We start from the raw sequence: 12,700 nt of genomic DNA, 5'->3' as shown, positions 1-12,700 counted from the left end.
CCAGTTCCTATTTGGATAGACTCCAGCTTGTAAAAATTCTGCTTAAAGCACCTGATATGCATTAGTCCCTGTTTAACTTCCTCTGTGCTGTGTTTCTCCTAGCTCAGCCAGAGCTGCATTCCTTGATCCTCTCTCCTCCTGAATCATTCCCACTTTAGAGTCCAGATTAATCTAGATTTAAAAGCAGGAAAAATATAGGCAACTCAGCTTCTCCACTGGGAGGGGCCAAGCATCCTTGATTTTCCCTGTTAATCTAGGACAAAATATACTACAGGTAACCACGGGGTCTCTGGGTGGCTCCTGAGTCACACTTGCTGCATGTTGTCCCTGGTATCCAAGGTCTTAGTGTCATCCACAGGATTCTAAGTGTTCTGTTTGTTGTAACACAATTCTTTTTTTTTTAAATTATATATACATTTATACTTTTCTTCTGAAGACAATACACTTACTGTCAGATATTTTAATAGTGAAGCTTCAATAATTCAGCCACCTGATGTGAAGAGCCGACTCATTGGAAAAGATCCTGACTGGAAAGATTGGGGGTAGGAGGAGAAAGGGGCAACAGTGGATGAGATGGGTGGATGGCATCACTGACTCAATGGACATGAGATTATGCAAACTCATGTTTGGGAGATAGTGAAGGACAGGGAAGCCTGGGGTGCTGCAGTCCATGGACTTGCTAAGAGTTGGACACGACTTAATGACTGAACAACAAAGACAAATAATTGCTTTACAATGCTGTATTAGTTTCTATTGTACAATGAACTGAATCAGCTATTTGTATGCATGCCTCTCCTCTTGCACCTCCCTCCCACCCCTCACCCCAGCCCTCTATGTCATCACAGAGCACTGAGCTGAGCTCCCTGTGTGGGGCACAATTCTGACGTATTTCCGTGCATGAATTCTGTGCCTGAAGCTTCTTGGGTTCACAGGACTATGGTTCTTTTTTACAGAATTATCTATTCTGGTTTTTGTTTGTTTTATAATATATATCCACCAGGACTTTCTTTTCTATTTTTAACTAATGCTTCTTTGGAAAAAGAAAACTCTGGCTGGGTGACCTGGGGTCCCATCACACAGAGATAATTTGTAGTTACTAAGTGACTTTCTTTTTGGTTTTCAGGGAATTCTCACACAAATTCTCTGCTAATATACTAGTAGAATGTGCCCATCTTGGATTCTTGGAAATGACTATTTGTATCATTCACTGAGAAGTGCCTTGTTCATCCAATGCTATCACACTTTTAATACATCCCAACCAACTTCTTCCCCAGCTGCTCCCACACCTGATCTGGTGACTAGATTCCAAACCAAGTTTAGCCTTTCTACCTCCTGCTCTGTCTCCTGTGTATCTCTATGCTGTCCTAAGGGATACTGTATTCCAAAAATGGATTGATCTGTGAGTGTATGTAGTGGGATTTATATTCTTTTTGATCTGCTGTGTCTGTATCAGTCATTCAAGTTTATTTAATCAGAAGGAGTGAGCAATTGATTGTGTCTACTGTGGAAGCCAGAAAAGAAGTTGTTTCAAGATTACTCTCTTTGCTAATATTGATTGACCTTGAAACCATCTGAAATCTCCAACTCTTTGTCATGTAAATATCTAATGAGTCATACATTTGTGCAAGTGAATCTTTGAGCCAAATCACAAGGCTTTATATCTGCCACAGTTGGACCTGCTGAAGGCCATTGTGTGAAATACCTTTGGAACTCCAATTTGCATTCAAGTGTATTAATCATCATTCCCACCTGTATATCAGCTATAGAGTTGAAAAGGCATTTTCCATAATGTTATCTAAAATATTCATATTAGTGTTGAACAGATCCTGTCCACATGAGAGCAATAACAACAACCACAACAACCACCACAAAATAGAACCAACAATGATGACAACATATATTGAGTACTTTCTAGCCCAGGCATTGGGCTAAACACTTCATATCTTTACATGGATATTCTAATTTATCTTTATAACAAAGCTATGAAGGAATGATACTATCATTAAAAACTATCATTATCTGTATTTTACAGATGAAGAAATTGTGGTGTAGAGAGGTTTAAGGAACGTGAGTAACAGGTCACTCAGTAAGGGAAAGTCCTTTTAATATCCTTGTATGGCAATGCATCTGAGCCTAAGAAAACCACCAAGTGTTGGTTCTATTTTCTTAAGCAATTTTTTCTTCTTTTCTGCATGAAAAGTTTTGTCTCTATTTAGAGCAAATATGACAAGAGGAGAGAGAATTACCTCTCACTTTCATCTAATAATACTGTGACCCATTACTCTGAGTCATTGGGCTTATTGCTTTCTTGTTTTCCTTTCCCAAACATGACCACAACTTCCCTTAGTGTTTGCCCGTGTTTAATTGCCATAGAAAACAACACTTCAAACAAAGCTAGTGGAGGTGATGGAATTCCAGCTGAGCTATTTCAAATCCTAAAAGATGATGCTGGTAAAGTGCTGCACTCAACATGCCAGCAAATTTGGAAAACTCAGCAGTGGCCACAGGACTGGAAAAGGTCAGTTTTCATTCCAATCCCAAAGAAAGGCAGTGCCAAAAAATGTCCAAACTACCATACAATTATATTCATTTCACATGCTAGCAAAGTAACGCTCAAAATTCTCTAAGCTAGGCTTCAACAGTACATGAACCAAGAATTTCCAGATGTTCAAGCTGGTTTTAGAAAAGGAAGAGGAACCAGAGATCAAATTGCCAACATCTGCTGGATCATAGAAAAAGCAAGAGAATCCCAGAAAAACATCTTATTCTGCTTCATTTACCATGCTAAAGCCTTTGACTGTGTGGATCACAACAAACTGTGGAAAATTCTTCAAGAGCCGGGAGTACCAGACCACCTTTCCTGTCTCCAGAGAAACCTGTATGGTTAAAAAGCAATAGTTAGAACTGGACATGGAACAAGAGACTGTTTCAAAATTGGGAAAGGAGTACATCAAGGCTGTATATTGCCACCTTGCTTATTTAACTTCCATGCAGAGTACATCATGCGAAATGCTGGGTTGGATGAAGCATAAGCTGGAATCAAGATTGCCAGAAAAAGTATCAATAACCTTAGATACGCAGATGACACCACCCTTATGGCAGGAAGTGAACAGGAACTAAAAAGCCTCTTGATGAAAGTGAAAGAGGAGAGTGAAAAAGTTGTTTTAAAACAGAACATTCAAAAAACGAAGATGGCATCTGGTCCCATCACTTCATGGCAAATAGATGGGGAAACAATGGAAACAGTGGGAAACTATTTTCTTGGGATCCAAAATCACTGCAGATAGTGAATGCAGCCATGAAATTAAAAGATGCTTACTCCTTGGAAGGAAAGTCATGACCAAATCAGACAGCATATTAAAAAGCAGAGACATTACTTTGACAACAAATGTCTGTCTAGTCAAGCCCATGGTTTTTCCAGTGTTCATGTACGGATGTGAGAGTTGGACTATAAAAATAGCTGAGTGCAGAAGAATTGATGTTTTTGAAGTGTGGTGTTGGAGAAGACTCTTGAGAGTCCGTTGGACTGCAAGGAGATCCAACCGGTCAGTCCTAAAGGAAATCAACACTGAATATTCACTGGAAGGACTGATGCTGAAGCTGAAGCTCCAATACTTTAGCCACCTGATACGAAGGAAAAGACCCTGATTCTTTTTGAAAGAAAGTTTGGAGAAAGTTTGAAGGAAAGTTTGAAGGCAGGAGGAGAAGAGGATGACAGGATGAGATGGTTGGGTGGCATCACTGACTAAATGGACTTGAGTTTGGGCAAGCTGCAGGAGCTGGTGAAGAATAGGGAAGCCTGTTGTGCTGTAGCCCATGGCGTCGCAAAGAGTTGAACATGACTGAGCGGCTGACCAACAATCAAATGTTTGGTTTATTTTAAGCCTTAACCTTCTTGACATTATTCTAAGAATTTCATTCTTCATTTCCCCCTTTTGCTGTTTTACAGATGTCTAAGTAAAATTCAGTCTCATGGAAGGCCAACTGAGCATCTTCTTTGGGTTTTGAGATGCCTCTCCCTCTTCTCTCCCTTTCCTCCAAAAGTGACCAAAGGTCATGAGATAGAAATTTCACCTTATAAACCTCTCATATTTTTTAAAGTAAAGGTACTTTAAAGAAACTTTGACTTTCTCATGAGCTCTCTAGAAGCTTATTTCCTAAGATATAAGAAACATAAATATGATTCTGCCTCTCTTTTGTTATTAAAAAATAGAAGGTGAATGCTTAATATTTATTCCAAATTCTTCAGACTTTTATGCCTGAAACTTTATTTTTCCTCCATTGATATGAAGTCCAAAATGGAATATTTTTTCATTCTTGTTTCTACATTCAAGGAGGTAGGTGAGGTTACTCACACAATATTCTGGTATAAGAAGCATCTTTATAGTAATTTCAAAAGAATGTGATTCAATGTATTGACAGTGTTTTTATCCTCTCTAGTGACTGTTTTTCACATCTACTTTTCATCAAACAGTTAAAATGTTGTGGTTTGGTCAATGGAGCTTCTGATTGGGGAAGTAATTTTCGGCACTACTACAAGACATGTGAATGTCCAAGGGAATCAGATTCTTGTATAAAGTATAGTGGAAAAACTATTTACAAACAGGTAAGAACAAATAAAATTTGGCACAATAAGTGGTTCTGTTATTTTATTCACAATGTCTCTACAAAATATTAAATTTCAGCAATTTCAATGGGAATCTTGATATAAAAGTCCCAGGAATTTCCCTGGTAAATAAAAAATAAATCCTTTTTTAAAGATAAAAGCAGATATAAAAGAATAAAAGTATTTTATTTCTTCTGTGAGTTTGGCATCATTTAAACTCAACCTTACTAGATCAAAGAATCATTCTGCTGCAAGGGGAGGCAAAGTACAAACTAACAGATAAAATTTATTTTGTCCTCTCTTTGGTGACTTTAATCATCTTTTCTCCACTATTTTTTTTCTATTTTAACATATGCTTTAGAAATGTATATTTTTACTTTAGTTTTCAAAGTAAAGCTTTCTTTTTCTAATCAAAGTTTGCCTTTCTCAAGGACTTGTATTGAATGTAGAAAAATAACCTGGACTTTAGAGATTTCAGCTCTTCAGAGCTGTTAAATGTACCTACCAGTTTGTCTGATTATTGTTCCAGTTGAGAAGTTGCTTCACACCTTTAAAGTCAATGAAAACTTGGGTTTGTCTTTCATGTATTATAGACGACATATTTATGTTACTTGCAGGTGTTAACACGTGGATGTCATATTCCTTATTATTGCTTAATTCATGAAATATTTACTGGCCACTTCCTACGTGCTGGCCTTTTATCAGCAGCTGGATATCCATTCCTGAATATCCTGCAGTGTCTGCACTCATGAAATGAATGGTCTCATAGGGAAGAGAGAAAAATAATTAGGCAACTTTAACTCACTGAACTACTGGTATTTCTTGGATAGGGACAGGCACAAGATATCTAACCGCATGTAACTCAGTCTTTGGGGTTCAAGATACAGCTTCATGGAAAACATGATATCTACCCCTTACCATAGAGTTTTACATAATTTATTCCTTCTTCCTAGAAGAAACTTTGGATGGATGTGTACAAAAATGACAGCTGATATTAATGTTTCACTTATTTGTTATTATTTGGTGCCTACTCTGTGTCATATAGGCTTCCCTCATAGCTAGGTTGGTAAAGAATCTGCCTGCAGTGCAGGAGACCCAGGTTCAATTTCTGGGTTGGGAAGATCCCCTGGAGAAGGGAATGACAACCCACTCCAGTATTCTTGCCTAGAAAATCCCATGGACAGAGGAGCCTGGCAGGCTATGGTCTGTGGGGTCGCAAGAGTCGTACAGGACTTAGTGACTAAACCACCACCACCATGTGTCAGAGAGACCTTTGCTAGACTTAGACATGCTTTTAGACCCTCTAGGAGGCTATAGTCTAGTTGGGAAAGAGATACATGAAACATTATATTTCAATGGGTTGATTTCTATAATACCTAAAGATTTATTTTCAATCTAGCATTGGTTGAGTACTGGCTACTGAGGTTAATTATAGATTAGGAAATAAAAAGTATCTCAGGGGAAACATCTCACTTGTTGACTATCACAGCCCTTTTACTAATGGGTTGGCCAAAATGTTCATTCAAGCTCTTCTGTAACATCTGCAAGATGTTATGAAAAAACCCAGATGAACTTTTTGGCCAACCCAATAATTTTATCAAAGTTAAGGAGACTGTTCTGAAGAGAAATTGCTGTTCCAAGTATTTAAGTAACATATTGGGGGAGAAATTATCCATCAGATTACAGAGCTACCAAAGTGATCTGACTAAAATGCTTTATTATTAATTTTTATACTCCTCTCTGTTCTCCTTCTCTCTACATAATTTTAGTGACACAATCTCCACAAGGAAAAGAGGGAATAAATATGATGTTAACAAATGCAGATTCCTCTTAGGTTATTGAGGGAATTAGTAAATTAAATTGCAAATTGCTATCTGTGTCCTGTTAAAGATTCAACTCAAAGATATCTTTCCTGAGAATAGATTTTGAAAAGCCCTAGTATTATCCTGAAAGATAATAGATATTCCCTCCAAATTCACACATAATTCAGCTGACGATAGGCTTATGGTTGCACCAGTTTCCCAAAAGGAAGATCATAAAGTCATAAAATACTTTTGTCTGCCTTGTGTCATTTGAAAGAAGTCTGGAAAAATAAGAAATCTGGAATGTCCATAATTCACATTTTTCCCCTTCCCTTTGGCCAGGATAACCTGATTAGAGGGAAAGGAGGGAGAAAACACCTAAAATATAATGAATGTGACTCAGTAGATATCATTAATCTCATAGTTTATCTTGAATGATATAATAATTTCCTCTAAAGTTTACCGTTTTGAATCAGATGAGAATGGGGAAACCTATTACATTCAGGAACGCAGGGAAAAAAACTGTTTTACTCAACCACATGCAGAACTTTTATTTAACAAACAGCAATATTTTGTTAACCCTTTGCACTTAAAAGACTATCATAGGAATAATACATTTTCTGGCAATACAGACAATACCACTATCATATTGCATATTATTTTTCCATTTTAAAAATTATCCACATAATTTACAATTGCTGAAATTTTTAGGTCTGGCCTAAAAATTTTTTAATGAGTTTATTTTTAATTGTAAGATAATTGCTTTACAATGCAATCCCTATCAAACTACCAATAGTATTTTTCACAGATCTATAACATAAAGTTCACAATTTGTATGGAAATACAAAAGACCCTGAGTAGCCAAAGCAATCTTGAAAAAGAAGAGTGGAGTTACAGGAATCAACCTGACTTCAAAGTATACTAAAATAATTTGAGCTTGATATTTCATGCTGCTTTGAATAAATGTTTAAAAATGTGGCAGAGAGACAATTTTCTAAATTCTGTTTTTTTGTCTAAGGTAAGAATATAACAGTAGATATAATGATTTTTTTTCCCGTTTTTAAGGTAAAAATAACCCTGAGACATATTAAGGGATTTTGGAAAAAGAGCTTGTTTTAAAAGTGAAAATCTATACTATAATTAGCTGAAACCTCAACTAGGGAACTCTCTGCTGCAGGTTACAAACCTAAAAGATACACAGTCAAGGTGATAACAGCTCTAAAATGAACAATCAGAAGTTAGGGTAAAATGAGTATTTATAGCTAAATAGTCCTAGATTCAGCAATTAGGAAGTTGAAGCAAAAACTTTGTTCCTCAAATGCTTCCTAATGTATGAACCAACCACAACAGTTACAACCTTTGAAGGGCACGGGTAAGGAGCTGGAATAATAGGAACAATCCAATTCCTTTTTGTTGAGTATATTCCTTGATAGTCACATAAAAACGTCAACCCAATGAATAAAAATCTGTACATATTAAAACAAGGTCAAAATTTGGCAAACAGTAATTTTTTATATTTTGTTTTTAACAGTCATGCTATGCCTCGATAAGCCACATGTTTTCAAAACACCTTTTCATAGTTACGGCACTAGCATTTGGACTGGCGGCTATTGAGGTACAGTATTATCTTGCATTATTCATTCTTTGTTTATTCCTTTGTTTGCTCATTAATTTTTCTAACAAATGTATGAAGAGCCAGATACAAACCAGGTGCTCCAGAAAAGCACTGGGTACCAAGTGCCTATGGCCCAGCAGCTGCATCTATCATCCTTGGGTCTGGGGAGGTGATTATAGTCTTAGGAATTCAGCAGGGCTGAAGCTATTATTTCTGAATGATTTCTCTCCTGAGGGAGAAAACGGAATTAGTTTCCACACAGTTTTTAGTCCCAGCTATTCTTTTCCCATTGAAAACTAGCACAGATTTAATGTTTTTTCATTTGAAGAAACAGCAGCAAACAAAATGAAAATACAAACTTTGCAATTTTTTTATCTCTCTTCCTGATTTTGAAACAGAAAATATCCAAGCTCAGAAGTGTGGAGAGCTATTTTCCTGGTATTCTGTTATAGAGAAATCCAACAAGTTCTAAAAATTAGACAGTTGACTTTGAGTTTCTCACTGTAAGAACTATGAACTCACTTGGAGAAGTTTTTGAGGAAGCTTTGCTTGAGATGTCTGCATTTGCTCTCATCAATTTGATTACTGACTTCGAAAAAAAGAATTCTGTATAGGTTTTTATCTTGATGGGCCCTCCTAGTAGGACTTTTGCAGAAACTGAAGGAATTTTTTTTTTAATGTGACCTGAAATTCTTTGCAAAAAGATGAAATAAAACTGTTTCAGGGAAGTGTTTTGGAATCAATAATTGGATCTTGCTAATTTAGATAGCAAATGAGTCAAATTCACTCACAACCCACATCAGGGCCTTGGCAAGAATCCTACTGGTGTAAGGTGTCTCCCTAGTTAACACCTCTGCAGGCTGGTTTGCTCAGTGAAGTAACTTCTGCTTCACTCTCACAAATGCTGCCCAATGTTCTCCTTGGGCTTTCTGGTAACTTTTACCTCTCTTGTGCCACATCACTGTCTGAGAGGAATTTTAGCACAGATTGAAGCAATTTAGTATCCTAGATTGTCATTTAGGTTACTGGTGGACTTTCCCAGCCAAAGCATAAGAGACAGGGTTGAACTATGAGCAGAAAATTGGGCTGTTAAGCCTGACCTCCTTGTGCATGCTAAGTCACTTCAGTTGTGTAAGACTCTTTGTGACTCTATGGACTGTGTCCCGTCAGGCTCCTCTGTCCATGGGATTCTCCAGGCAAGATACGGAGTGGGTTGCCATACCCTCCTCCAGACTTGCCTCTAGCCCAGATGAATAGGTCCAGATATGAAGCATTCTTGGTTGGTAGATGTAGCTGTCTTTCTTTACATCCACTATATGACCAAAATCAAATGATGCTGAGCAATAAGTCTATTTCTCTCTATTCTGCCCATTGTAAAAGTTCCTTTGTTTCTCTTCTTTGTATTTTTTAAAATTAATTTCTTCCGCTTTAGCAGGTCTTAGTTGCTGCATGTGTGATCTAGTTTCCTGAGCAGGGATTGAACCTGGGCCCCCTACTTTGGGAGCCCCAAGGCTTAGCCACTGGACCACCAGGGAAGTCCCCAAAATGATTTATTTTTTATCTATAGACATTGGAATTCTCATCATTGAGTTAAACAGCCAAACTATGATATCTCTCCTTACTTGACTATAGTGACTTACAAGCACACACAAAAAAGATTAGTACTTTCTCTCTTCACTTTAATTAAGAAAAGAAAAAAGAAAAGAAAAAAATCCATTGACACTGATAGTCACCACTTGCAGGCTAAAAGTTATACTAAAAGAAAGTTCCAGGAATGGAGCAGTTACATAAGAGAAAAAAGTAATTTTACATTTTTTAGATGGCTTCAGAATATGGGAGCTTGTGCACATTACTTAGCAAGATTATCCTGAGTCTTAGCGTACATTACTGTAGGATGAATCTCCTAATTATTGCCTATTTTTGTGAACAATGATCCGTTTTCTTTTCAGAGGCAGTGAAATGCAGGAAAGTGTGATATTAACTGTCTAGTTTGCTGATGCATGGTGGGCTTCTATTTCAAGTTTGCAACAGCAAAAAGCAATAGCTGCCTCATCCCACTGTTTGGGACATTTTTTTTTTTTTCTTTGCTGGTACTGGTCTCCCAGATTTAAGTCTTGGGAGCAAAGCAAAAGACTAAGTTGTAATGTTTTCTCAAGTCATTCTAAAAGAATGACTTTTAGAACGTTCTGAATGAAAGTTGTTGTCCTCCCGGAGAATTGATGTTGAGATAGATATATATATATATATATATATGTGTGTGTGTGTGTGTATATATATATATATATATATTTTTTTTTTTTTTTGGTAGGGAAAAAAATATTGCGCATAAGTTCTCATTTGGAGGGCATTTTCAGGAACGGAATAGTGAGCAGGATACCTCAGTACAGTGGGAGCACTGGAGATGACTCAGCATAAATGGTGTCTCACCCTCTGCCTCTTCTCGGAGGAGGCTGGTGGAGCCAAAACTTTCCTTCCACAGTACACACAGGTCCTTTCTGTCATTTCTGCATCAAAGCCACAGTATGCCACTCACCAATTTCAGAGACAATTAGGCACTGTTTTGAGGTCCCTTATTCTTGGGGGAGCCATTTAATGAGATGGAAATTATGCCCCAGATTTTCAGCTGTGCATTCTCACTTTAAAGGAAATTCCTGGATGCTGCTCTTCCCTTTAGATTTAGAAGCTTTTTAAGAAAATAAGTTACTTTTTTCCCCATTCTTCTTGGAGATGCCTAAAAATATGGAAAGAGAAATTCTAGACTCCTTGATTTTTCCATGGATGATCTAAACCAGATGATAGAAGCAGTCTGTGTCTTTAGCCCTGGAGGCCTGAGTTCCCGGAGTTCCAGGGCCATGACCTACAGAAGGGTGTGCGTGTTTCAGAAGGTTGGGTTGCTCCAGAGGCAGTGCTACTGCACGGTCAAATAGGGCCAGATCGAGGCAGACTGCCAGCCGAAAACCCTGATTAAGACAAAAAGTACTCAGAAGCTTTCTCAATGTTAGACTCCCAGTAAGAGAGATGACTTAGATTAATAATATTAGAATTGTCAATAGCCAGAATTTTTTCATAAATAATGTTCTTTTTATTTATAATATCTCTAGTGTATCCTTAAATTCCGTGTTCCTCCTGTCATTCTATTTTCTAGGTACTTGGTCTGATATTTTCTATTGTCCTGTACTGCCAGATGAGGAAGAAATAAAACTGTGGATGTGTCGAGGCATCATCGGTCAAACCCCTTTAAAGTTTTACTTTGGAGTTGTTACTTTATGAGTGCCATGGTGAGAGCAGCTTTCCTATTAAAATGTGTCATTTAGCTGGATCACAGAGATCTTCCTGTCATATTGAACATATTTAAAATTTCAGAGACACAGGAAATTATATGACTGTGTATTTTTCCCCCAAATAAAAGTAATAGTCTTTTCTTTGGTGCAATCCTGTCTGATTATTGTGTTCAGGTGGTACTGAACACAGCTTAAAACATTCATCTGGAGCCACCCAGTGGAATAATAATCTCTGAGTAACAGGGCCATAGTTAGGGCTGTGTGACTAGTCTTTTTAGAAGTAATACTCTCTCGTGAGATGTATCAACCATTGATGATAAGATTGAATTAAGCCTCATGTTGGAAGATTGAGAATGGCCTAGTGAAAAGTCACCACATCTTGTCTATGTTTACTAGTGGTGTCTTGCCATTAGTTTGCCAGTCTTGCCAAGGTTTACTAATGGGGTCTCTTTCTCTCTCTGTGAGGACAAGAAGATGCTTCCTTTCCAGCCAGTGAATTGCTGGTGTCTGTGGATTTTCCTCTGGAACATAGTTATAAGTGCTTTTATCTTTTTAATTCTCATGAGCATTTTTGCATTTTACTTTATATTGAGGTATAATATCCACACAATAAGGGCTTCTCAGGTGGTACTAGAGGTAAAGAACCCACCTGCCAATACAGGAGACATGAGAGATGTGGGTTCGATCCTTGGGTCAGGAAGATCTCCTTGAGGAGGCCTGGCAACCCTCTCCAGTATGCTTGCCTGGAGAATCCAATGAACAGAGGAGCCTGGCAGGCTGCAGTCCATGGGGTTTCAAAGAATTGGACGCAACTGGAGTGACTTAGCATGCGTGCACATGTGCTTATACACAATAAAATGTACAAATCTCAAGTATTCAGTACCTGGATAGTATGCACTGTCCAGATGAAGACACAGAGCATCTCCAGCACACCAGACACCCTTCGTACTACCCTCCACTGTGGGGCATACTAAAGCTGGCTTTCACTATGTCGACTAAAAAAAGATGTACAACTTGAGAGGAGCACTTTCCAGCCCCCTTCTGATGTCTATGTCAGAATTTTTCTGTCCCCTTTTCACTTTAATAAAACTCTGCTACACAAAAACTACGCCGAGTGCGGGAGGCTGTGACGACACGCAGAGCGCGGGAGGCTGCGATGATGCACAGAGAGCAGGCGAGAGGAGCCACCCCACGTCCTAGGTCAGGGGCAGAAGTCGGGACGACCCCACGCCTGAGGGGCGGCGGCCTAGAGGAGCTACTCCATGTCCGAGATCAGGGGCGGCAGCCTAGAGGAGCTACGCCTAGAGTGCCAGGCTGCAACAGCGCAGGAGCAGCCGAGAGGAGCTACCCCCGCTCGAGGCCAGGGGCGGTGGCCAGGAGGAGCGACCCCACATCC

At 38.5% G+C, this 12,700-nt stretch overlaps 1 protein-coding gene across 1 annotated transcript in view; it reads left to right on the top strand.

The window, feature by feature from the left end:
* The window catches only part of TSPAN8 (tetraspanin 8), a 35,313-nt gene extending 23,871 nt beyond the window's left edge, over positions 1–11,442 (top strand). The window contains exons 6-8 of the mRNA XM_027965799.3: positions 4,475–4,606; positions 7,940–8,023; positions 11,169–11,442. Of these exons, the coding sequence (XP_027821600.1) occupies positions 4,475–4,606; positions 7,940–8,023; positions 11,169–11,222 (270 nt within the window). The 3' untranslated portion in view covers positions 11,223–11,442. The remainder of the gene's footprint in view (positions 1–4,474; positions 4,607–7,939; positions 8,024–11,168) is intronic.
* The last annotated feature ends 1,258 nt before the right edge of the window (positions 11,443–12,700 follow it).

Source organism: Ovis aries, chromosome 3 (assembly GCF_016772045.2).
Source record: "Ovis aries strain OAR_USU_Benz2616 breed Rambouillet chromosome 3, ARS-UI_Ramb_v3.0, whole genome shotgun sequence".
Taxonomy (NCBI): Eukaryota; Metazoa; Chordata; class Mammalia; order Artiodactyla; family Bovidae; genus Ovis; species Ovis aries.
Note: the sequence above shows the minus strand (reverse complement) of the source record. Positions and strands in the feature narration are given on the sequence as shown.